The 26,046-nt window shown below is 59.9% G+C and overlaps 1 protein-coding gene across 3 annotated transcripts in view; it reads right to left on the bottom strand.

The window, feature by feature from the left end:
- Positions 1–26,046, bottom strand: part of LOC117643720 (nephrin-like) — a 151,320-nt gene that overhangs the window by 109,873 nt on the left and 15,401 nt on the right. For all 3 annotated transcript variants that reach the window (XM_034382782.1, XM_034382780.1, XM_034382781.1), the window contains exon 2: positions 3,561–3,774. In XM_034382782.1, the coding sequence (XP_034238673.1) occupies positions 3,561–3,681 (121 nt within the window). In that variant the 5' untranslated portion in view covers positions 3,682–3,774. The remainder of the gene's footprint in view (positions 1–3,560; positions 3,775–26,046) is intronic.

Below are 26,046 nucleotides of genomic sequence, written 5' to 3' on the forward strand. Positions count from 1 at the left end.
TCTTTATTGCAAATATTAAAGCGCGGCCGTCCGAGGCGAGGCAGCGAGGCAGTGTGCTGTGCTGCACCGCCACAGCAAACGCAGCCAGGGAGCGCAGCCGATTACCGGCGCAAGTGCAATTTCGGCGGGGAGGCTCGACATCCATTTCCGATACGCCTCGTCCTTTACGACGAGGAGAGCCCGAGGGTGATGCGCGCTCTCACACACGCACACACACACACACACACGCACACACACACACACACACACGCACACACACACGCACGCTGAGGGCGAGCACAGGGCGGCTGAGCCGGCGGCGCGGGGCGTGAACGGGTGTTAGGGGCGCTCCGCCGCTCCGCCGCGCTTATAGGGCTTCGTTTGCCGTCTGGGAGACTCGCGGGATTACCCGACTGGTAATTGGTTTTGTACGGACCGGGGGGAAGGGAGAGCGAGAGAGACAGACAGTCCCGCGCCGACTTGACGGCCGAGCGAGCGGCACGACGCGCTAACGCAGACCCACCTTTGATTTAAGCAGCGCCGCCTCTTCCGAAATGTAGGTTACACTTTGAACAATGGTCGCCGAAGGAGGCACGGCGACTTTCGAAAGCCTCGAACGTGACCGACAGGGACCCGGAGGACGCGGTCTGACGGCGCAGGTGTCACAAGCCCGCGCGCGGGGAAAGGAACGGGCCGCCGCAAAACGCGTCGCGAAGTCTACTAATATCCTCAAACACCAGAGATGACAGGTCTGGCCGCGCCGCGCCGCGCCGGGGCACCAGAGGGAGGGACGCTACACGAATCTCAACTTTCCAGCGACGCGCCGCCGGGCCGCCAGGCCAGGCCGCCACACGCCGTCCTCTGGGAAGCAGTGACTGCAGCAGCGTCGCAACACTCGCACACACACGCACACACACTCACTCGCATTCACGCACACGGGATAGGGTTCCACAGGTCCCACCCGGCCGGCTCAGCCTAAGACGGTCTTCATAACTCTCCGAGGAATATGACGATACTGGTGATGCACCGCCACGTCGGCGCCCCGCCCCGCCCCGCCCCGCCACGCCGAGAACAAGGAGGAGGCCCGCACCATGGCGAGTCGCCGAGTGGCGAGGCAGGCCGTCAAGCTAGGTCCCAGCCCAGACTCTTCATCGAAGCTAGAAAGGTGGGCAGCCTAGCGGTATGCGTCCATTTCTCCCCCAGAGGCGTTCTCATGATTGACCGATTTCAGTTCACTGTTTTCGAAAACGGCAGCTCAGGGTACACAGCAGCTATCTGAACAACCAATGATGATGCTAGCATGTTATCACAAGAGACTCTAAATCTGTTCAGGGTCAATATTAAATTTAGTACTTTTTTAATTAATCAAATTTACTGTAGAGAAAAGAAAAAATTACTCAATTTAATTTTTCTGTGGAGCGAATCTGTACACGCGATCCTTTCCGTCCCCCGAAAACACATAACGAGGCGCGCCGAGACCGTCGTCCGCGTGCAAATGGACAGCCCAAAGCAAATAAATAAAATCGACAGCGACATAAGCTCACTTTATAATCTTCCCGCAGCTGATACCGCCAAACGGAGAGTGCCTAATCCCCGATACGTTCGGACCGGGCCGAGGCCGGGCTCGTAAAAAAATTGGGCAGAGCGCCGGCGCGCCATCGGGGACCGCCGCCGAGGACCGTCGGGGGCCGAGCTAGGCCCAGACCAGGCAGCGCGAGGGGCAGGGGCGGAGCCCTGTCACATTAGGACGGAAACGGCGTAAAGAAGTTGGAGTCCGCGCCGCGGCCGCAGCGCCACTGTCTTGGCGTAATGCGAATCGATACCATTTGCGGTTCTGTGGCCGAAGGGCCCGCGGGGGCCCTACCTGGCCCCGCCAGGCCCCGCCAGGCCCCGCCAGGCCGGGCCGCCCCGCTCCCCTGCCACCGCTAAACTCAGTTCGGTGCGTACAGGTTAAACTCCAATCTAGTCGAGGCAAGGGGTCGTAAAACTAACTCTGTTGCGTGCGCTGTCCCCGCGGCCACGTCTCCCGGCCGCAGAGGCCCGGCAGGCCCCGAAGGGTGCAGGCACCCGTAAAACACTCACGCACTCACACACTCTCACACTCGGCCGGCTGGGTCGTCGATTTTAGGCCACCCCAACTCGCCGGCCGCGGTCCTCCCTGGATTGGTCAGCGTCGGGGACTCAGACTCCACGCGCTCACAAAAATAAAAATTTTAAGGTTTGGTTACTTGAACGCTGTTTTCGAACGGACGACTTGATTGGAATAAATAATGCACCGCTGCGGATCGAATCAAACTTTTCTTCGCAGAGCCGGGGGACGCTTCGCGCGGATTCGTCGCGCATTTAGTGGGCAGTTCATTTGGAGAATAGATCCATTTAGGCGAAACTTTCCCTATGCACAGAGTCGTCTCGACAAACAGCAAAGTGAGACTCATCGATATGCATCCTCTGTTGCTCCACCTCCGCCTCGCCCCGCGCGCCAAGAGCCCCCGCCCCTTCCCCCGCCCCTTCCCCCGCCCCGGCCGCGCCGAGCCAGAGAGACGCTGTGGGGGAACATCGTTGATTGTAAAAGTTAGCGAGGTCGCCGATAGAGGTCGCCGTTCCACTAGTGGGCCAACTAGCGTCGCTTGGCAAAAGCTGCGGCGTGTTCAGCATACTTCACCCAGCGGGGCAGATTCCCCAGCGCCGGGTTTATAATCGTGTTTAAAGTAAAGTCCCGCGGGCCGAAAGGCGGCCGGGGACGCGGCGCTCGGCGCGCTCGGCGCGCTCGCCCGTCTTGGCGGCGGCGAGAGTCCAAATGCAGTTCGGCAATCACGTCACGGCCGCGGGACTCAGCGCCAGGGCGACTTTGTTTCGCTCCACTCTGCGAACTCAAAAAGGGCTGCCGCCACACACCCCCTGCGGCTGATGCTCACTATTGGGTGTGGGTGGCCCCACACTTGGATCTCGAGTGCATGCGAGGGCGTGGTGGAATGCCACCCTGTTGGCTTTGTCAGGGAATGTACATAGGGCTGAACGAGGCACACACACACACACACACAGACACACACACACAGACAGACGCCTTGCCGCGGCGCTGCCCCCGACGCACATGAGGAGGGTCCAGGGCGTCCCGGCGGGTCGGCCTTCAAGCGCGAAGGGCGGCCCCTGGGCGGCCCCACGCACTATCGCACACTTACACGCAATTTCGATTTAATTCCGGCGGGACGGTCCCCGGCCGCAGCCTTGGCCGCAGCCTCGGAGGGTCCGCGCTGCAGGTGAGTGGCACCTCGCCGGTCCCGCAGGGAGGCGCCCGGACGTCATGGACGCGTTTGCGGGCCGTCTGCTGGGTGTCGGGTCCACCCCGACGGGGCCGGCTAAAAGGATAGTCGGCAGCGAATAGCTTTGTCTGAGATCCCCTTATGCAGGATAGCGAGTTTAGTGGAGGCAACGGCCCCCGGCCCGCCACCGGGACAGCACCGAGGTGGTATGCCCGGCCGGCAACTCTCTGGAGCGCCACTCCAAGTGCGGCGACCCTGCCGCCGCGGACGCACAGACACGGACGCTAAGCGGCGCTGAAACGGTTGTCGTGTACGACTTACTTGGCTTGTCGAGGTCCAGCATCATCAGGTCGTCGTTCTCGGGGCGGTTGCGGTGGACGCTGCTACAGTGCAGTGGATGCGCCAGCAGCAGCAGCCAGGCCAGCCGCCAGAGCGGGGCCATGTCAACATGGACCGCGCACGCACGCCGCACGCACACTCGTGTCACGCGGCGCTCCGCCCTCGCCGTCCTCTCGGGGGCGCCATGCCGCTCCACCTGCAACAACAATGGGACCGTGTCAAACCTTGTGCAACTTCCTTCAAATTACCACTAGAATGGAGCTGTAGTAGATTCCACGTTCCAAGGGCAAGCAATTCATTGGTATCATCATCATCATCATCATCATCATCATCATCATCATCATCATCATCAGCGCCGTTAAGTCTCAGCAAGCCGTCATACGTAAAACTCGAGCTGCACTTTGAGGAACATAAAGTTGAAAAAACGGGTCGCAGACTAAGCAAGCGTGCGTTTGGTCGCAGACGGGTGGCCAGGCCGGCTGCTTGTCCATCCGTTCGATCTTTCGGCACTTGGTTCCTTCGTCTCCTGCCTTGGTCCCTGCTGCCCTGGGCTGGCGGGGCGCCTTGCAGCGTACAAAAGCGTTGCCCCAAGTTTGCTCTCGCGGGTGCTGGCTGCTGGCGCAGCGACAAGACGAAGGGGCACAGCACGGCACGGCCGGGCGCGAAGCGCGGAGCAGCGCGAACAGAGAAAACATTCGCTTGACGAGCTGAACCCATGTGTCACAAGGAACGAACGAGGGTCCCGGAGGGGCCAGCCCAGGCAGCCCGGCCCAGAGCCCGGGGCCGCGACGACAGCAGCCCTGCCAGGTAAACGAAGCCCTTCCAAAACATGAGCGAAAGAGGAAACAAGAACGTGGCAAAAAGAATTTGCGTCCCGCAACACGCAGCTGCGCGACGGGTTGCCTGGATGCCGGGCGTTCCCCGCCGCCCCCGCCGGCCTCGGCGACAACGGAAAAACGAGTCAGATAAGCAGACGACGCGGCGCCGCGACTGCGCCTTAACCGCCTTACTGCGATACATTCTCAATTAAAAGTTTGCAGCGAGCCCCCCCTGTGGTGGCCAGCGCTGCAGCGCCCCTCTTGCATTTTGAAAAATGGCAACGACTCGAAGCAAACACAAACAAAAACACAGCATTAGCAGGTCTGAAGCAGACCCACTAATCCCCGCGACCCGCCAATAAATACATTAGAAACAAAAGGAAAATGCCACCACGGTCCATGCCAGGCTGCAAAAAGAATGAAAGGAAATGGGGTGAGCCGAAATCCTGGCTTCGTAACAGCACTCACGCCAGGTCGCTACGGCATCACGATTGAGGCTTATCACCAGGCACACACACACGCGCACACGCACTGGCGCCAAATCCAACCCCTCCGCGGCTCACGCACCTTTTTTTTTTCTTTTTCCTAAAGTTGTGTATGCACACGAGGTGGCGAGCTCGGAGCCGGGTTTAGGCCCGAGTCGGGTTTTGTTTCCGAGGGCGTCGCGCAGAGGGATTGGCGCGAAGCGGGGCCTGCTGGCCCGGGGTAGCGTGGCGTGGCGTGGCCCGGCGTACCACGGAGTTAAAAGTAGACGCGTCGCGGAGGGGGCGGGGGTGGCGGGGGCGGCGCAGCAGGGGCGGATACAAAGGAAAAGACCCAGGTGAATACCGCGGGTGCCTCGCAGCCGGAGCTGGGGGGGGGGGGGGCTACCGGCGGCACAGCGGCGCGCAGCCGGACGGAGCTTAGCAGTGCCGAGTCCGCCGAGTCCTGGTCAACTACGGAGCAGATTAATTTGGTTAGTGCCCACTCTTTCCGCCACCCGAGGGCACTCGTCTCTCTCCCCCTCTCTCCGTCTCTCCCCGTCTGCCCACTGGCCGCACCTGGCCGCGGACCGAGCTAAGAGCCCCGCCGCGCGGCAAGGGACGGCCACGCTGAAGTAAAAGTGGGTGCGGCACGCAGCGATCAGATAAGCCGGCCCTTGGCAACCCCTGCAGGCAGGGCAGCCACCGCGCACACCACACCGGCCTCTCCACGGCAGGGACACGCCACGCCACGCCACGCCACGCCCCGCCACGCCCCGCCACGCCCCGCCGCCACCGAAAGAAAGCCGGACGAAACCGAATTAAACAAGAAGAGAGTTTCCCGATACAGAAAACGGGCAAGGCAAACAAAACCAAGTCGGCGGGCTCTTTCCCCATGATGGCACTCACAACGCCAGACTGGATGGAGGAGAACTTTAAAAAGCGCCGCGCGCCCCATCGGCCGCCATCGGCCGATCGGGACAGATTGGGGGGGAGAGGGGGTTGGTTTTCAGCCGGGCACAGCGCAAGATAATCCGGCTGGGAAACATCAGCGCGCTGCATTAGTGCCGCACTAAAGTATGCACGGAAGCCCAGGAGGCGTTCGACCGTCTTCGCACCTTGACGGCTGCGGAAAAAGGAACAGGTAGCTGCTCGCCTCCCACCCTGGCACTCAGTCCGACGTGCGGAGCCCCGCGTCCCACCCACCACCACAGAGTGCATTCTTTTTGTGGCCCAATAACCCCCATGGCCCCTTTCTTTTCCTCCGAGAGAAAAAGGAACAAACAAAACAAAAATATGAGAAAATAAGCGGATAAATTGTTGCACCGCACACACGTGCGCGTGGCCCAGAAGGCGACTTTCTTTCTTCTGGGCGACAAACAGGAGAATACCTGCACGGCCGTCCGACGTCCCCTGCTGCTCCACGTCATTTTTGCCGGGGGCCGTCAACCTACCTTCTCTCTCTCTTCCTCTTTGGCACAACCCCGCCAGCTCCTCTCTCTTTTTGGCCAGCCAACCCCGCGCATCCCGTGACAATCCACTTGTTATCCAGGGGGCGACGGTCCGGCACGGATGCTGCTGGTCACGCTAGACCCCCCCCCCCCCTTCCCCTCTCACCCCAGGAGCACGTAGCACCACTCTTTACCTTTTCTGGGACGCGCACCGTGCAGCGCTGTCTCCAAAGACGGTAAAAACACTTCGAAAAGAAAAAAATCCGCGAGCCTCCCGTCGCAGATATGTCCCACAAAAGTGAGACATTTTATCTTTCACCTTTTTTTTCGTTCATTCTTCTGGGACGAACGCCTGCGAAATAATTGGCCAAGATAAATAAATTGCGTTTCCGGAAGGAGAGGGGGGCTCGCTGTCGTGTCGACAAACAGCCGCCTGTCAGCCACGAAATATCCGCTGGACATTATATTGATCTGCAGCCTATTTGTCGCCCTGAACAACAAAAGGTTGCTAAAAGTGAGCCAAGAATTATTTTTTGCATCGACCCGGCACTGTACAAGACACACACACACACACACGAGTGAGATATTGAGAGGCGCACGGGCACTGAGCATACGACGCCGACCTTGAACGTGAGGCGGGCAGTCGGGCCAGAGGGGCGTCATAAAATTGATGGGCTGCCCGTAACAAACCCACAGGCGTCCGCAATATTTTTCTCCGGGCGGCAAATCGAACGCCTCGGCCGCCACGGGCTGCCATAGGCTGCGCCATGGGCGCGCTCCCCGCCCGGAACCCACATCCACACACACACACACACACACACACACACACACACACACACACACACACACACACAGAACGCACACACATGCACCAACTATTATTTTCGCATTGAACGTAAGGGATGTGGAGGACATTACGTAAATGGCCTGTCGTCCCTTGAAATGTTTGTTTCTCTTTTTTCCTTAAATTGACCTGGTTTGTATTCGACGCGATGGTCCGCCGTGTCGGCAGCCACCGGAATAGTTATTCTTCAGCGAGGACACGGGGACGCTAACAAACACGCGAAGCTGTTGTTCTCTTTGGTCCTCGTTAGTCTAGGAGGACTCGGCGCGGCCCTGCCCAGGCCGGCCGAGGAAGCGGCTTCGCCTAACGGGCGGCAGGGCCCGGGCTAGGCCGGGCAGGGCCGGGACCGGTATTGGCCCGAGCAGCACGCAGAGCCGTCCGAAAACTGCGCCGAAGCATTCTTTTAACCGGGGAGTGTCTGCCGACCGGAAAAATGATGAAATTATCGAAGCCGGGAATTTACAGCCGTGTCGCCGGACCCGTATGGACGCGGCACAGAGAATCCGGGCGGAGCGATGGCGCATACCAATCGGCCTATGCAACGAGCCCTCCATCCTCGATCCCTCACGGGCCGCCCGAACCCGACACGCCGCCAACAGGTTCCTCACGACAATCAGCGGCACCAATGCTGCTGGGGTCCAGGAAAACAAACAAAAATTAAACGGTTCAATATTTTTCCAAGGTACTGCTTTAGTTCTCATGGGCCTGCAGCAGCGCCTCCCGTGCGGGGCGCCCGGGGGACCCTGTCCTGTCTGGTCGGTATGGACGGACATGTGTGATCCAAGTAATTGAGTCCACTCGCCCCGCCCCGCCCCGCCACAAGGCGTTCTCGAGAAGCCCCCTGACAGCCAGACCGAAATCAATCATCCGTCCAGCCAGTGCAGGCAACGCCGACACAGATTGACGTCCTAATCAAAACGGCGTCAACGCCGGGGGATCACCGCCGCGACGTCGTCCGTCCGCGTCGCCACGCGTCACGTCGCCATGGCGACCGACGAGTCACCAATTAGCCTGCCAATGGCCGTCACCGACGCACTTTGGGCTCAATTTGTCCTCCGACGGCCGTCGCCGCCGGTTTGGTCCCACTAATGTGGCGGACGACACGGCGACCTCCGATGACGTTGCATCACACCGTAAGGGACCGCCACCTCTCTCCTCTCTCCGTCTCGCTTTTTGTCCTCTTCTTTCTTTTGTGCCACACTGCTATATTTCCAAACCCACCGCTTGCACCTCCATGTGCCGCCGCGGTGTCTGGTTTTCATTATTTCTCTAGCCCCCGCCCCCTGTACTCTTGGCGTATATCAGCCCAGGGACATCTCTCTGGTCGAGAACAAAGTGCTCCGTGTGTGTGCGTGGTAATCGTGAGCGACAATGCGGGGCGAGGCCGGGCGAGGCCGTCCAGGGCGGTTAAGAGCCGCGGCTCCAGGTAAAACCTAGGGCGTCACGCCCAGCCCTGTATCTCACACCGCCCTGCACTCATCAAGGGGGCCGCCGCGGTCGCTGGAGAGCCAGGTGGAGGGGGGGAGAGAGGAGGCCAGTCATTAGTCATTTGGCCGGGTGGACGACTTGGGCAACGCTTCCCATCCACTCCGAGGAAACCGTCTCCTCGGCGGCTGTCAATGGTCCGCCGTCTGGAGACGTGATTGAAAATCGAGTCTGGCTCCTCCAGACCGGTAGCTTTCAAAAAAGGTAGCAGGACGGTTTTTCAGCCGACATGACGAAAAACCAGCTCCCTTTCTCTCTTTCTTCCTCTAGCGAGCGCGCAGTGTGCCCACCCGCGCGACTGTCCGTGGACGCATGCACTTTGCAAGAGCGCGACGGGAGATTGCGCTTGCAAGCGTGCCCCGGAGAGCCTCAGTACACTGGTAGTGCCATTAGCACTCGTCGCTAGACAGCAAGCGAGGAGATGCACACACAGCACGCGAGAAAAGAGTAGAGAATTTTCCAGCGTCGATGACTGGGTGCGCCCCGGCAGCACGGTAAAAACGGTTCCTGGTTTTCCCAGGAGCTCCCTGGAAATCGCCTATGTCTTCCCCAATAGCTTCCTAGGACAGCGGTTCCCAACCTTGGGGTCGCGAAAAAATTTTGAGGGGTCGCGGCGAGGTGGCTGGGGTCGCCTGGGGTCGCGGTGGTTTCCCGGCTGGCCCACACGCCGAGCACTGGCTGCTTAAATGCCGCAAAGTTGATCAAAACGGTCACAAATGTGTGTAAAAGATCGTGTTTTGGGTCGACTTTAAGCATCCACTGCTTCTGATCCGAGGCGGTAAATCGCCCTCCCTCAACGGGGAATTGGTCTTTGGACCTTCCTTTCGCATGCCTTTGTTACGGAGTGCGATTATCTGCCTTAGTTTGGGAGCAGTTTTGCCGCAAAGTTGATCAAAACGGTCACAAATGTCTGAAAAATCGTGTTTTGGGCCGACTTTAAGCATCCACTGCGTCTGATCCGAGGCGGTAAATCGTCCTCCGTCAACGGGCAATTGGTCTTTAGACCTTTCTTTAGCATGCCTTTGTTACGGAGTGCGATTATTTGCCTTAGTTTGGGAGCAGTTTTGCCACAAAGTTGATCAAAACACGATTTTTCAGACATTTGTGACCGTTTTGATCAACTTTGCGGCAAAACTGCTCCCAAACTAAGGCAGATAATCGCACTCCGTAACAAAGGCATGCTAAAGAAAGGTCTAAAGACCAATTGCCCGTTGACGGAGGACGATTTACCGCCTCGGATCAGACGCAGTGGATGCTTAAAGTCGGCCCAAAACACGATTTTTCACAGACATTTGTGACTGTTTAGACCAACTTTGCGGCAGTACTGCTTCCAAACTGAGGCAGATAATTGCACTCCGTAACAAAGGCATGCAAAAGGAAGGTCCAAAGACCAATTGCCCGTTGAGGGAGGGCGATTTACCGCCTCGGATCAGAAGCAGTGGATGCTTAAAGTCGACCCAAAACACGATCTTTTACACACATTTGTGACCGTTTTGATCAACTTTGCGGCATTTAAGCAGCCAGTGCTCGGCGTGTGGGCCAGCCGGGAAACCACCGCGACCCCAGGCGACCCCAGCCACCTCGCCGCGACCCCTCAAAATTTTTTCGCGACCCCATTTGGGGTCGCGACCCCAAGGTTGGGAACCGCTGTCCTAGGAAAACCTGGTTCCGTTTTTACCGTGAGTGTCGTACCAAGTTTGGAGTGCATTATTCAAGACTCACACTTCGGTGGCCCCCGCGTGAGGTGCAGTCACCTTGTCTCCTCGAGCATCGGTCTCGGTCCCTTGAATTCCAGACAGCGCCGGGGCGTTACGTACCTTGATGCACGGCGTGCCACCCACCCGGCCGGCCACGCCGGCGACCCTAATCTGAGTGTCTCTCCAGAAAACGTGAGAAGCGGCGGGCGAGCGGCCACTGTGTCATTCATTTTTTGGGCTGAACCCGCTGCCGCCGCGCTGCCGCCGCGCTGCTCCGCCGCCGTGCCATCCATCTTCCCGACGAGGACACACACCGTGAAAATAACACCGCGACGTCCCGAAGGAGCTCGCCGACGACCGCCACGTCCTCGGACACGTCCGCGTCGGACCGCCGGAGCGAGTCCGACAGTGGACAGTCGTTAGTCGATGATTGGCGCGTCGGAGTATTTTTACGTTTCCAGCAGCAGCTGTACAGGGAGGCGAAAATCAGTGAGTCGGTCAGTGACTCACGCTGGAAATTCGTCCGTTGGCGGACCATTTAGCGCCGCTTGTCCGACATCTAAATCTTTGCCATCATTGCCAGATTGGTCTCTATACACGGCTGACGAATATGAGTGGGCCAGGAGCTAACGGGCGGGGCGGGCAGGGCACAGGGCCGTCAGCACCAGGTGAGAAGAGGGTGGGGCGGAGGGAAATCTACCACAGTCCGGGGCAGCCTGGCCATTTGCATATCAAAATATCGGTCAGCCCCGGCTGATTTATGGACACCGAAGGCCACAGGGCAAGCCCTGTGTGTCCTCGGCGACCTGCGCGGCCATCAGCCCGGGGAATTACCACACGCGCGTGACAAACTCGTGACGTGACGAGGCGTGGCGGACGGACGCGCCCAGTGACACGCCAGTGACGCGCCCGTGACGTCACGCCAGCGCCTGATTGACAGCCAGAGAGAGAGGCCATCTGCAACGCACCGTCACGGCGTCGCCAGTCGAGAGAGATTCCCAAACAAAGTTTGAAAAATTGGGACCAATCCGCGCTCAGCTGGCGCCGTTCCGTCTCTCTCGCACGCGGAGGCGCCAGCGAGTGCGAGAGAGACGGAGCGACACACTCGGTCTAATGAGAGCGAATCGTTGACGCGGAGGAATGAATTGCAAAGAGTAACGAGAGCAGTGAAAAACACCATTGTAGACATGCAATAATAATAAATTGGCATAAGCAGAAACAGCAACCAGTTATTAAAATGCTTATGTATTCAGCATTACCACTCATTTGCATTCGACTTGCATTTCATTAGGGTCACCAGGTGTTTGAATAAAAGTAAACTTCGGGGGCAGCGCGCGGGGGCCGCGCAGCATCGGGCGAGGAGGGGGAGGGGGGGAAGGGGGGGAAGGGGGGGGAAGGGGGGGGGGGGGGGAGGACCTGTTTGGAGGTCGCCGCGCTGCGAACCGTCACCTGCCGCGTCGGCTGGGCGGGCGGAGAGGCAGGGCCAGCTCCTCAGAGGAGTAGCTGCCGGGCCGTCGAGAGAGCCGAGAGTTTTATGAACAGACTCAACAACTTGGACGAGTCGTGAAACGCCTGGATGACGCTGCGCCCGAATATTACCATTGTTACGTCTGCGGCCAGGCTGGGCCGGGCTGGGTCAGGCTGGCGGCCAGGAACAAGAGGGGTAATCAAGGTGGGAACCCACCGTCCCCGCGGAAAACCGCGGCCCGAAAACCTGACGACATTGCACGCCAAATAAAAACAAGGGACGTGAAGATGCCAAAAGCCGGCACTCGGAAGCACAAGCGTTCGACAAACAAGCGTGTAACTATGAGGCTGACCTAAAAAAAGTACCTGGTGGCACTTTGAAATGCGGTTGAACGCATAGAGCACACAAAACTTAAGTGGCGCCGTGGGGCAGTGCCGGTCTGCTGCACCGAAGAGTTCCCCACGGTATCCTGGCGGGCAGGCAGACAGACCGACGGGCGGGCAGACAGGCAAGTCCGAAAGACATACTGCCCGTGTCTCAAGTGATTAGCACGGACACCACCCACGCAGAGCGACGCCGAGCCGTGCCGAGCCGAGACCGGTTGGGTCTTCCGTCTCTGCTCCGGGCTCTCCAGGCTGGAGCGGGCTCAGCACCTGGCTACGCCGCGCCACGCCGCGCCACGCGCCTGGCCCGGACATATTGCCGGACGTGTGTGTGTGTGGGGGGGGGGGGGGGTGGCGGCGGAGCGTCCTCCCAGACGACGAGAGCCCCGGGGGCGTCCGCCGGGGGATAGAGACGAAATTGCATAGAAAGGATTGAAAGCCACTGCGAAGGCAGACGAGAGGAACACCGACGGTGGCGCGTCGCGCGGTGCTCGGAGACTTCCTTGTTGTGACAACGCCCGGCCGTGACAGCATTACAAACGACGAAGCGGCCTGCGCTGCCCCGCTGCCCTGCCCAGTGTAGGGCGTAATTGCCGAAACTACACGGCATGCCGGGGACCGAGCCAGCCCGAAGCAAAACCCGAAGCCTTCCCGAAGGCCCCGAAGCAAACCGCGAGCCGCGTCAAAACCGCGGAGGCCCCCTCGGCCAGCTGCCCCGTCCCCTCCGCGCGCGCCGTCTCGTTCCGTTTTGTTCTCCCATTTTTCTTGTCGATTTCCTGTCAACGCAGGCCGTTATTCCCTTGATTCGCCTCCAGATCCCTGGTGCAAAGAGGAAGAGAGACAAAGAGCTGCGCGGGGCGAGAGAGAGAGAGAGAGAAAAGTGGCACTCGCGACCGGCGCGAGCACACACACTCGCACCCGTCAAAGAAATGGATTCACACCTCGGTGCAAATGCAATGCCGTGCTGCTGTCAGTCATGCAACTCTTTCATCTGTTGGCATGCACACACACACATACACACACACGCACACAGAGTCACCCACACAAAAACAAAAGGCGCACGCAATCCGGGAGAAGCAAAAAAAAAAACCGCTTCGGAAACGCATCATTCACCTCGACGCGCGCCGACAGCGCCACCTCGCGGCAACTTTTTCATTTTTCGCGCCCTTTTCCCCGGGAAATTATCCTCTTCCCTAGTTTCCGTCGCAGAGTGGTTCATAGAGGCGTACACTCGTTACACGGCCCAGCATCACGTACGACCGCCAGACCGCACCAGAATTGGAGTGTGTGTGTGTGTGTGTGTGTGTGTGTGTGTGTGTGTGTGTGTGTGTGTTGCTTGTGGCGGCAACAACTTCCCCTCCGCATCCACATGAAGCGGCAAAGTTTTCGTCGGTATTAATGTGTGTGCAAAGTGCACTCGTCGGCGATGCGTGCACGTGTGTGTGTGTGTGTGTGTGTGTGTGTGTGTGTGTGTGTGTGTGTGTGTGTGTGTGTGTGTGTGCTGGCGCGTGCACTTGGCCAACTGTGTGCGCGCGTCCGCGTGGGTGGGTCGGTGCCCGTCGGTGCACGCAGGCCGAGTTCGAGAGAGTGGAACAAGTAGGAGTTTGGGGGCAGCCAGGGGCAGCCTTGCCGCCCGATGTGCAAGTTCCCCCGCGAAGCGTGTGACTGCGTTGCCGGCCGCGGTCCACCGGCGGCGTCCTGGGCAGCCTGGGCCACTTTTGAGGGCCACGCCGCCGTCGCCGCCACTACGTCCCGGCGGTCGTGGCGGAGTCCCTGCACTTAGGGACAAACACGTCAGGCGGCCAAGGACGCCATTACCGAGTTTCGCACAGGTGCGCTCCTCCATCAAGACGCCCGCCTTCCTTGTGATGACAGGCCGACGACGCAATCGCGGTTTGCAAACCGAGAGGGAGAGAGACGGAGAGAAGCAGAGTGGGAAAGGAGGGAAAGAGAAAGGAAAAAGGAAGATGGAGGTTCGAGAGGATTGTTCCGGGCGGCCACTGCGGTACCCGCGGCCGAGGCGGCGCGAAACCGGAGCGCCAAGTCACACTTTAGCCGCCCGCCCCGAGATTATAGAACGTTCGCTTACTTCGCTCATCGATAACCGCTGAGCTGACCTGCCCGAGTGGCTGTATCCCATCGCCACGCGGCCCGCCCCGCCCCGCCCCGCCCCGCCCAGGATTGGGGAGGGGCTCTCCACTCGAGAGAGATGGGAGGCAGCGTCTCGGGGCGACTAGAGAGCTGGAGAGAGAGGGGGAGAGGGGCGGGCGGCGTTCCCCTAACTCACTTGAGGCTGACGATCGCTTTCTTTGTGGGCCCGCCAGGTTTGTACGGCGGCGCGTAGCCCGGCCCGGCCCGGCCCGGCGCAGCGCGGCGGGGGTGGCCCCCTATCTCTCCCCGGCATCACCTCCGCGGCCCGGCGGTAGTGAGTGCTTCATTTCAACCCCGATGAGCTCATAACAGGCCTGTTTCCGGGGTCGGGCGGGGCGGGGCGGGGCGGGGCCGTGTCCCCACTCATTACCATTGCCACTCCATCTCCTTTCGGCTCACTGCCAACACGCACACACACACATACGCACACACACACACACACACACACACACACATCGTGAAGACGGCGGCTTATTTCATATTTCAAAGCAATCGCCGCGTCCCATCCGTCGCTATTTAATTTCCTTACCTGGCCGGCCGAATGACAAACATTTCGCGGCGAACGCGACATCCCGATTTTTATTTTACAATATCCCTTTTGGCAGTGTGGCGGCACGCCCACGCCGCACGCGAATACGAATCGGGCGCCGAAACGCGAGCGTGACGACTGCGTTATTTTTCATTTCCTCGCGTCGCGCGCGTCGCCTTGTTGCGGGCCGATAGTCATCAGGTGAGCTCACGCCGGATAATGACACACGTCGCGCCTCCGCCGACGTGGAAACAGAAACAAGAAAAAGACAGCCGCCAAATGTAGCAGTGCAGCCGACAAAAAAAAGAAAAAACACTGCGCGGAAATCTTTTTTTTTTTTTGTGAAAGATGGAACATGGGAGAGATACAACTCGACGTCGTTATTCTGCGACGATCGGGAAGAAGGGAAGGAAATGACCGCCTTATTGACGCACAATGGGTTACCTCACTGCTTCCGTAATTCAGGCGTCCCCAGCCCGGTGAGCCACGCCGCGCCGCGCCGCGCCGAGGCCCGATCAGAGATTAGCCCCGACCGACACGGATTTTCCACTGAATCAACATCAAATAATGATTCCCCCGGGAAGACGATGGCGCGGCCTTCCATTATGGCAGCCAGGCCACCGTAATTCATCGGCGAGAAGGTCCGCCACACCGCTAACAACGAAAGCAAAGTACGGCTCATCACGGCGCTGTCGTCGTGTCACGCCTCTCTGTGTGTGTGCGTGTGTGTGTGTCTGTCTGTGTGTGTGTGTGCCCTTTGCCAGTGTGTCCGTGTGTCTGTTGGGAGTTCCGTAAGGAGCGGCCGGGAAAATCTCTCATTTTCATGGCGCTGCCGTGATGTCGAGCAGTAACTCCCGATGGAGTATCATAATGAGACATCAGTGTAAACAAAACAACCGTGTAATTTGGGCGGCCCGGGCCTATCTCATGGGATCTAAAACTGACCGTCCAGGAGGGGGTGTGCACTGGTAGTGGTGCGGCGGGCTGAGGGTTCGCGGGTAGGCCCCTCCGCCATAGCCCCCCTCGAAGCATTAAGTATGAACAGCCGGCCTCCGGCCCCGCCGGGCCGCGGTGGCCGGACCCCCGCTCCAAGGCTAAGAAGGGTTCGACCCGTGGGTCGGGGCGAGGCCCCGCGGCCCCCGCGGCCCCGCGCCCCTCGCCCCGCTCACGGCAAGCCGGCCCGCGACCGCCCCGCGACCGCGCAGCACGAGAAAGTGTTTCAGTCCGTCGTGGCATGACCCGGACTTGATTAACAGAGCACGCAGCCAGGCGGCTAATGCCGGCGACCAAAATGGAGACCGACGTGCCCGCCCCGCTGCCGTGGCCTGCCATGGTGACCCTGGTCACCGTAGTCGCCGCGTGGTCACCATAGGCCCGCGCCGGCAGCTCCGCGGGCGTCGCTTCGGCCTTCCAGGAGACGCGCGCCATCAAATCTAGTCATCACCATTACCATCGATATTGCCTCCGATACTTTGACGGAATGCCTCATTTTCGTCCTCGTGCAGAGCGAGCGAGGAAAAGGAAAGAGAGGGGGGGGGAGTGTTTGGAATTCCAGCGCCTCCTCGGCCCGGAAACGAGGATCCGCCTGACCAGCTAGCCGTGCACTACTGCGGCGCGGCGCAATCTCAGGAGGCGGCCGAGCACCAATTGGGAGGGGCACAGCGGCAAATAAAAATTATTAAAAATATTTTCATCATGTATAAGAGCCAGCCGTTTTAAGTTCCAAACTGAACTGTTAATTATGGAATGGCCAAAAGGCGATCGAAATTCAAATAAATATTTGTTTCTGATTGCACCGCGGGCGGCCGGCAAGAGAAACCGGTAGCTGCGCCGCGCCGCTCCGCACCTTTGTATGAGTTGGGCCGTGCCGCGCCGCCGTGCCTTGCCACTCGGGCCCCGGCCGCGTCGCCTCGACACCTCGCGCATTAAAAGCACTTTGGCGGCGATGGCGGGCCGCCATTTCACTCCCACGGGACGCCGAACACGCAACGCCGCGCCTACGCCGACTAGGCCCGCCTGACCCCTGCCCGGCCGGACCAGCGTCGCCGCCGTCGACCAGCGAACCCACCAACACGGCCCGCCGAAATAAACTCATCTATAAAATTAACCCAAATTTGGGGGCCCAACTTTTCTTGCGCAATTATAATTCGGCGGCGGCGACGCCGGCCTCGGGGCGTGGCGGGGCGGGGCGGGGCGGGGCGGGGCGGGGCGGGGCGGGGCGGGGCGCGCCGTGCGCCGCCCGCCTTTTCGTTCCGGCGTGTGGAAAAACATGGAAATCGGCGTGGACACGCACGCACACGCCTCGGCCCGGCGCACGCGAGAATGACCGCGCACGCGCTGGGCGGCGTGGCGGCGGGCGGGGCGGCCTCGGCGCGTGGAAAAACTATCGCCAAAGTGTCGCGGCCGGCGGCCCGCCCCGCCCGCTCCGGCCCGCCCACGTAATTGGAGCCGAGTGAAAACAGAAAAGAAAACGGTTTACGCTTTTTCCGAGGCGTCGGTCGGCGGCGCGCTGATATTTAAGAAAAGGGTGGGAAAAACCGCGCGAGAGATTGAAACGTATCGATGCGCGGCGCGGGAGCCGCGTGATGCGCCCACTTGTCACATAAAACGACCATTACATGAGCGACGACCGGCAAACGACCTGCTCGACGTTACGACCCACGACCACGCGCAGCGGGCCGCCCCAGGCACACCACGGCCCATGCAAATCTCAGCCGGACCGTCCGTCGCGCCGTCGCACAGTGGGCCAGAAGACCGGGGGAGGCGGCCAAAACTCGAACCGCGTTGAGCGCCAGAGTCGCTAACCAGGGCTCGAAACGAACGTGTGACCCCGCCAATGGATCCCTCGTTCGGAGAGCAATCCATTGGTGGGGTCACACGGTAGGTTCGAGGCCTATTTCGCGACTCTGGACTCAAAACGCGGCTTGAGTTTTGGCCGCCTCCACCGGTCTTCTGGCCCACTGTGGGCCGCTCCGGGCGGTGGGCCGCCAACCCCGCCAGCCCCGCCCGGGGCAACCTCCTGGAGTGCTCATGAATCTTACTCAAGTCATCGCCGAGTACAAGAGTCTCTAGAGCGGGCCCCCGCTCATTCTTTTTTTAATCCAATCAATACCTCGTTATCAAGTCAAGAGGACGAAGTGTCACCTTCGGGGTCCTGGCCAGGCGTAATGCCGGTGATGGACCCCGACGGAGTCCGTCCGCGGCGCCGGTCGGTTCACCACGAGCGCGGGGAACGTACCCCCACACCATTAAAATCTAAAAAGAAATCTAACTTGAATACGAAACAAAATAAAGATTGCTGTGCTGTGTCCTTATCCATTTTTCCGGGCTGGACACCCGAGACAAAGGTTTGCGATTCTGACAGTGGGTCGGCGACCCACGTCACTGCAGTCCGACGACGCCGAAGCCCGGCAGCCAACGGCAACCCTCACACGCAGAGGACGCTCTCAAGTTCCTCGCCTTTCGTTCGTTTTGATTATTTTATATAATGATGGCGGCCCCTGTCTTGCTGCATATGCCCCCCCCCCCCACACAAACACACACACGAAAACTGCTCCCAAAAAAATAATCAGAAACTGGCATGGCCTGGTCTAGGCCCATGTCCCCGAGAGCCTGGCAGGGAGGAGGGGTACACCCAAACAACGCCATCGACATTCTTGCCATTTGTTGTTGTTGTTGTTGTTGCCCTTCCCGTCCGCTAATTGGACGAGGCGCAATAAAGGCCCCCCCTTGTTGTTGTTGCTGTTTTTGGTTCTAGTTTTATTATTGGACGAGGCGGCCGAGGGGGTGAATAGTGGAGCGCTGTGTATTTTCGCGCGCGCGCCTGTGTGTGTGTGCGTCTGTTAGTGTTAGCATGCATGTGTGTGTGTGCGTGTTGGTGTTGGTGTCAGTGTACGCGCGAGTGTGTGCGCGTGAGTGTGTGTGAAAGCGGGGGTCAATAGACGCGCGGACCCGCCACACCTCACTCCGTGATGTGAAAGGCACGAGCCCAACATTACAGAGGCAGCCACACAACGCGTCAAATAAATGATGGCGACGCGCGTGGCTTCGATGAGGGTCGCGCGGACGGCATGGCGGCGGCGCGGCGGCGCGTTGCACTCCGGCCCGCCAAAGGGGCAAAAAGCCGCGCGAATGACGTCATGCATTTTTCCGACACGTCGGACTGACCCGCTCCTCGATTTTTACCGAGTGCACTCTCCGGGACAAGTTACGAGGGTCTCTCTCTCTCTCTCTCTCTCTCTCTCTCTCTCTCTCTCTCTCTCTCTCTCTCTCTCTCTCTCTCTCTCTCTCTCTCTCTCTCTCATGGCGGCACCTTCGACAGGCCGAATGACCGGGCGAGCGGGCAACGACGGGGGAAGGAGGGCTGGCTGGCTCGGAAGGAGAGGAGATGAGCAGTGACCAGCCGTATAAAGAGAGAGATAGACGCGCCCGGGGCAAAGTATTGGAAGATAATAAAGTCGGCCCTCCCTTCCCCCACACTGGAATCGCGAAATGGAGTGAAAACAAGGCGGCGCCCGTCATTGGCCGCCCGATATTTCATTCATGGCCGGCTGACGATGCCGAGGAGGATGTGTCCGACTTGCAGTGGACCGGACCGCTCGGTCGAAAAGACCACACCGGCACCGCGGCGGCTTCCAAGGGATTGTCTGGTCGCGAAGCATTCATTCATATTGGATGCCGGCGCCCCCCTTCTGACCCCAACGAACTGGGCCAAAACACGGTTCGGGTGCCTGTTTGCGTGAGATCCTTGCACCACGCCACTCTCTGTACTCTTTTCCGCATCCCATTTTCGGGCCGCTTTCGCGAATGGGTGCGACGGGGTCCCCGCGAGTCACCACACTGTAGCGCCCTGCCCCCGACCCGACCCGACCCCTGCGCGCTTCAAATCGGCCTACGCGCTGAAAGGGATTCAGCCGCGTTTTTCGCCTCCATGCCGAAATCGAAGCCACAGAATCGGGTTGGGGTCATTCGGGGCGGAATGCATTGGCGCGTAATCTGCGTGCGCGCCGCCCCCGCCGCCCCCGCCGCCCCCGCCGCCCCCGCCCTCGTTGGCTGCTTCCTTTTTCTTCCTCCTCCCTCTCCCTTCCTCCGCGCTTCCGGTATCCCATCCTCTTCCTATTCAGCCCCATCCCCTGCAGCGGCTCCAGCCGGGGCTCCAGCCGGCCAGCGGGGCTGGACGAGCGTGGCGGCGCGGCCTTGCCGGAGTCTTGCCCGGGGGATGCATAATGCATAGGGCCGGGCCAGGCACAGCCAGGCACTGCCAGACCAAGGCACAGCCACGGCCTGGCCGGCCTGGCGGGGCCCACATGGCACGGCCCACTTACTCATACTGTACCCCGCCGACGTATGACGAGAGGACGCTATATATTTACTCAACCACGGTCCCGTAAAAAAAAGAGAAACAATTATTTGGCTACCCGAGCGCGGCGGCGCGCAGGGCCGCAAAACCACGAGCGAGGGTAGCTTGTCGACGGCGAGCGCCTGGCGATTCCGAGTGTAGGCAACCCGCCCGCACCCGTGGGGCAGCGCTGCCTACCCGCCAGGTTCTCCCCGCCCGCCTCGCCCGGCGAGCTGGCTAGCCCCGCTTTTCCTTCTGGTTTGTTTTTGTTATCTTTTTTTTTGCGAGGCGCGCACGCGGGCGGGGCAGTTCAAACAGAGAGCACCGAGGAGTCCGTCGACCGCCGCGTACGCCGCGCACCGTCACGGAGGTGTCAACGATGCCTCGCGTGTGGTCCCGGCCAGGGCGCCGTTTATATTGCACTCGCCATTCAGAGAGGGAGAGAGAGAGAGAGGGAGGATCGAAGTGACAGCGGCAGGTGGACGGACTCAGAGAAGTGTGAGAGAGAAAGAGAGGAGCACTGATGCAGGTGCCGGGCAGAGCGACAGAGAAAGAGAGAGGCGTCGGTTTGGCTGCTACTGCAGGTGGCCAGACACCTTCACAGCGCTGCCACCTGCGTGTCTGAGTGAGTGAGAGAGAGAGAGAGAGAGGGGAGAAAAGAGAGAGAGAGAGAGAGAGAGAGAGAGAGAGAGAGAGAGAGAGAGAGAGAGAGAGAGGGGGAGGGGGGGAGGGGGGGAGAGAGAGAATGAAGTGTTGATAGTCGTGCGAGTGCGTGGCTGAGAGAGAGGGAGAGGGGTGTGTTGGTGGGCCGTACGCACAGGCCGGCGTGCGGTGCCCGTTGCGGTCAGACGCGCAAAAACAACACGCCGCGCTGGGAATGGACACCTGATGACAGGGGTCAAGGCGTGGCGACAATCCGAGTCTCGTTTGCATGGGACGTGCCAATGGCCAGCTCGGCCGGCACGGCGGGGACGGCGCCAGCCATCACCCTACACCTAAAGAAAACCAGGAGGATCGTCGATTCGTCAGGCTAGCGACACCACCATGCCAGCGCCGGCCCAGGCAGGCGGCCCAGGCGGCGGCAGGGCCCAGCACGCCCGGGCCGCCCCCAGGCCATCAACCGCATGACTGCGCCGCGCCCGCCGCACACGCCGCCCGCTCGCGACTCCCAGTTCGGGGGCCTCAAATCGATTGTCCGTAAGGCACACACCACGGCACCTGTTGTGTGTGTGTGCGTGTGTGTGTGGCGGTGCGTGGCCCCGATGTCTTACACGGCCTGTCGGCCCCACCGCACGCCGCGCTGCACAGTGGGCCGGAAAAACGGTGGAGCCGGCCAGAACTCCAGACGCGTTTGGAGCTCCAGAGTCCGTAAACAGGCCTCGAACTGAACGTGTGACCCCACCATTAGATTCCTCGTTTGGAGAGCAATCCATTGGTGGGGTCACACGTTCGGTTCGAGCCCCATTCAGCGACTCTGCAGCTCAAAACGCGTCCAGAATTGTTGCCGCCTCCACCGGTCTTCTGGCCCACTGTGCGCCCCGCCGACCGCACCGTCACGACGGCACGGCGGTCGCTGCGGCGTTCTGCCTTGTTTCCTTCCTGTTTCTTTTACTCAATGCAGGCAACAGATTATAGTACCGCAGGCGGGCGGGCAGGCAGGCAGGCCCAGGCGTGGCTAACCTCAACGAGGCGCGCTGAAACAGAACCAGATCCAGTGTGGCGGCCCCGCGGCCCCGCGGCCCGCCGATGCGGTGAGGCGCGGCGCCGAGCCGTGATGCTGCGATGGTGTGCTGCAGCAGCAGGAGGAGGAGGAGGAGGAGGAGGAGGAGGAGAAGAAGAAGAAGAAGAAGAAGAAGAAGAAGCACACGCCGCGCGCACCGAGACCACCCCGACCGCAGCCTCACCATCGCTACCATCATCAGCGTGTCTCGCACCCGCATCCGCGATTGCGCACGCACACACTTACGGTCTCTCACACACACACTCACACACGCACGCACTGAGAGCCTAGTGCGCACTGATCGCGCGGACCCCACCCACGCTCCACTGCTGCGCGCCGCTACGCCGATGGAATAGTGATGGCGGGCAGCGCGCAGCGCATCAAGGGCGCGAATTTTAAATCGAACCATCGCAGTGTACTTGCAAAGTCGAACTACCGCCGTCCAGCAAGCAGCGATACATCGAGGTGCGAGTGCTCAATTTGTGAACCACGATTGATCAAGAAGGGAAAAATCATCAACACTCAATTTGATCTTCTCGCCCGAAAAAGAAGACCTTTCTTTTTCCCGTTTCGTGCGGCTATTTGGCAGTTCCTCTGGATAAACTTTTCAAAGAGCTTCCCTTTCTGAAGGGGTCCGTTCCATACACGGACCGCCTCTGGCATGCGTCGATTCGCGGAAGCCGCTCTCCACGGCACTGTAGGGCACGGCGGGGGCACGGCGGGGGCACGGCGGGGCCGACACGCCCTCACTTTGTCTCACTCGCACTCGCAGGGCGGTGCCATGGCGGCGCTGGGGCACTGCGGCGCGGCGCTCTCAGAGGCGCGCTCCCCGGGCCGCAGTCAGCCGCTCCCCGGAGGGGTGGGCGCCCCCGGCTCGCTCGGCTCGCTCCCGGATCGCTCTCGGGACGACGTCGCAGACACGGCCTCGCGGCCCGTCCCCCACGGCCCGGCCCAGCGCGCCCGGTTCAAAGGCCACACCCCGCCCCGCCCCGCCCCGCCACGACAAGAAAGTAGATGAGCAAGAGGCCTGCCGAGCCCGGATGGACCGGGGAGGTGGTAAATAATGAAGCGAACACACACACACACACGTGCACACACGCACACTAAGTGATTCACGAAGTTCCCTTTCTACCCAATTGGTGAAAGAGATCAATACGCAATGAGCTGGATGGAGTCTGCTGGAGGCTCCAGGCGCGCAGCAATTGCGGAAATGACTCCCGGGCCGGCCGCCTCGCCTCGGTGTTGTGGTGGCGTGGCCGGCCGGCCACAGTGTACCCACCTTATTCAATATCCGAAAACGACAACGCCCGACGAAATTTTTTTTTCACAGCGTAGTGGCACTGGGACGTGGCGCTTCGGCCCCGCTCCTTTTCCGAGGGGGCCATCAGGATGCACGCCCTCCGCTACTGCGCACCGCCGCTTCGTCGCTCTGTCTCTCTCGCACTCGCGGGGCGTCCCGTCAGGGAGCGAGAGAGACAGAGCGCCGTTCGGAACCAGACGACTGGACGCTCTTCTGCGACGCTCTGCGGTGTTAATTACGAAGGATTCATTGCGACGCCGTTACCCCCTCCCTCTGCATCCCTCTCTCTCACTCCCCCTCCCAGGGTGTGCCGCGTGGCCTTGCTCTCTTTCGCGACGAGAATTCGATTAAGTCCGCTATTAGGGGGCATCTGAATGGACCGGGCCGAGATTCGCACATTCCCCACGGGGTGCTGGCCGCCTGGAGCCGCCTGGAGCCGCCTGGAGCCGCCTGGAGATGGATGAGGGGCTGATTTGCATATCGGCAAGTATCTACGGAGAGTTGGCCGCGCCCCGCCCCGCCCCGCCAGGCCCGCAGGGCCAAAAGGCGTACATCACAGAGCCCTGCAGGGCTGCAGGGCCTTGACCGAGGGGCCTGGCGGAGGGTGTCTCCGTGTCGGACAGGCCCTTGCCGGGCCCTTGCCGGGCCCTTGCCGGGGCCTTGCCGGGGCCTTGCCGGGGCCCTAGCCCTGCAGGGCCCCACGGGGACGCCGCGGGGCGACACGGAAATTATTCTAATACCGCCGACAACAAATTAGGCCAAAGTTTGCTTCCTGTTTGTTATTCTTGCGGTCCCATTGCGGGGCCGCTGCTCGCCCCGTTTTTGCCCACTCGGCGGAGTCGCTGCGGGAGAACAAGAAGCGTTTTCGAAGACAACAGACTTCGGTTTTCCGCCGCTTCCGGGCGTACTACGCACAGCGCCCAGAAACGGCACGTCAAATCTGCCGCCCCCACCGCGAGCAGGCACTACGGCAGCGAGCGAAAGGGGGGGGGGGGACTGTGAACGCGAGCAAAGCCTCCATGGCGTAGCCAGCCTCACTGCGGGAGCTGTTTAATCCGGGAAACGCCGCTTTTCCTGGCTCGCAGGGCTGGCAGGGCTCGCAGGGCTAGCGGGGCGCCCAGCGCCGAGCCCTGCAACGGAACCTGCAAATTAGTAGACTTATTCCTCGCGAGCCCTTCGCCCTCGCGCCTTTCGCGGCCTTATTAAGGAAAATGCCGACCGGATGCAGCCCCGGACCGGAAGTCGGAGTTACGGCGCCAATCAAAATTTGATACCGCTCGCTCGGACGCGGCGCGGGCTCCGCTCCATCCCTGCAGGCAGGTAGACCCGGTGGCGGCGGTCGGCCGCGGCGTGCCCGCCGCGTGCCCCGCAGTCCCAGAGTGCTGCTCTTTTCGCTGCCCTCTCGGTGAGCGCGGTAAAAGAGGCGGGTAAAAAGCAGCCCGGCCGAGGTTCGTGGAAACGGGGGTGCGAAAAGGGAGAGGCTTAGCGAACACTGACTAGGGCTGCGCGCCGCCACGCCGGCCAGGGACTTAACTACGTAGAATTTTAATCATCAGTCGACTGGCCATGATTGCGCGCCAAGGTGCCACGTTCCTTCTTTATTACTCCACTTTTTTTTGCGCGCGCGAATTTATATTTTTGCCTGTCCTCCGCGCGGCTCAGTGAGCAAATTAGACACGAAGCCACAGCAAATGCATACATTACTTACTAGAGTAGACACCCGCCTCGGTTTCCAGAATTTTCCGCCGCTGCGAGCCCGGTGCTCGTCGAGGCGTTGAACGCGCTAGGGTGCCCAGAAAAATGTCAGGATTTCCTGGTACTTAAATGTTTATTCGCGTGCCTGCGTATCATGCGTCCAAATTGCGAGGCCGCACTTTTCACCGCCCTCGCTACCGGATTTACTATACACGCAAAAAAAATATCAAAATTTGAACCAAAAAAAACCTATGAGGCAGACCAAAAGCCGTATACGGCAAACAAAAAACCGTATGCGGCAAATCAAAAACCGTATGAGGCAGACCAAAAGCCGTATACGGCAAACAAAAAACCGTATGCGGCAAATCAAAAACCGTATGAGGCAGACCAAAAGCCGTATACGCAAACAAAAAACCGTATGCGGCAAATCAAAAACCGTATGAGGCAGACCAAAAGCCGTATACGGCAAACAAAAAACCGTATGCGGCAAATCAAAAACCGTATGAGGCAGACCAAAAGCCGTATACGGCAAACAAAAAACCGTATGCGGCAAATCAAAAACCGTATGAGGCAGACCAAAAGCCGTATACGGCAAACAAAAAACCGTATGCGGCAAATCAAAAACCGTATGAGGCAGACCAAAAGCCGTATACGGCAAACAAAAAACCGTATGCGGCAAATCAAAAACCGTATGAGGCAGACCAAAAGCCGTATACGGCAAACAAAAAACCGTATGCGGCAAATCAAAAACCGTATGAGGCAGACCAAAAGCCGTATACGGCAAACAAAAAACCGTATGCGGCAAATCAAAAACCGTATGAGGCAGACCAAAAGCCGTATACGCAAACAAAAACCGTATGCGGCAAATCAAAAACCGTATGAGGCAGACCAAAAGCCGTATACGCAAACAAAAAACCGTATGCGGCAAATCAAAAACCGTATGAGGCAGACCAAAAGCCGTATACGGCAAACAAAAAACCGTATGCGGCAAATCAAAAACCGTATGAGGCAGACCAAAAGCCGTATACGCAAACAAAAAACCGTATGCGGCAAATCAAAAACCGTATGAGGCAGACCAAAAGCCGTATACGGCAAACAAAAAACCGTATGCGGCAAATCAAAAACCGT

The sequence above is a fragment of the Thrips palmi genome, unplaced genomic scaffold (assembly GCF_012932325.1).
Source record: "Thrips palmi isolate BJ-2018 unplaced genomic scaffold, TpBJ-2018v1 HiC_scaffold_17, whole genome shotgun sequence".
Taxonomy (NCBI): domain Eukaryota; kingdom Metazoa; phylum Arthropoda; class Insecta; order Thysanoptera; family Thripidae; genus Thrips; species Thrips palmi.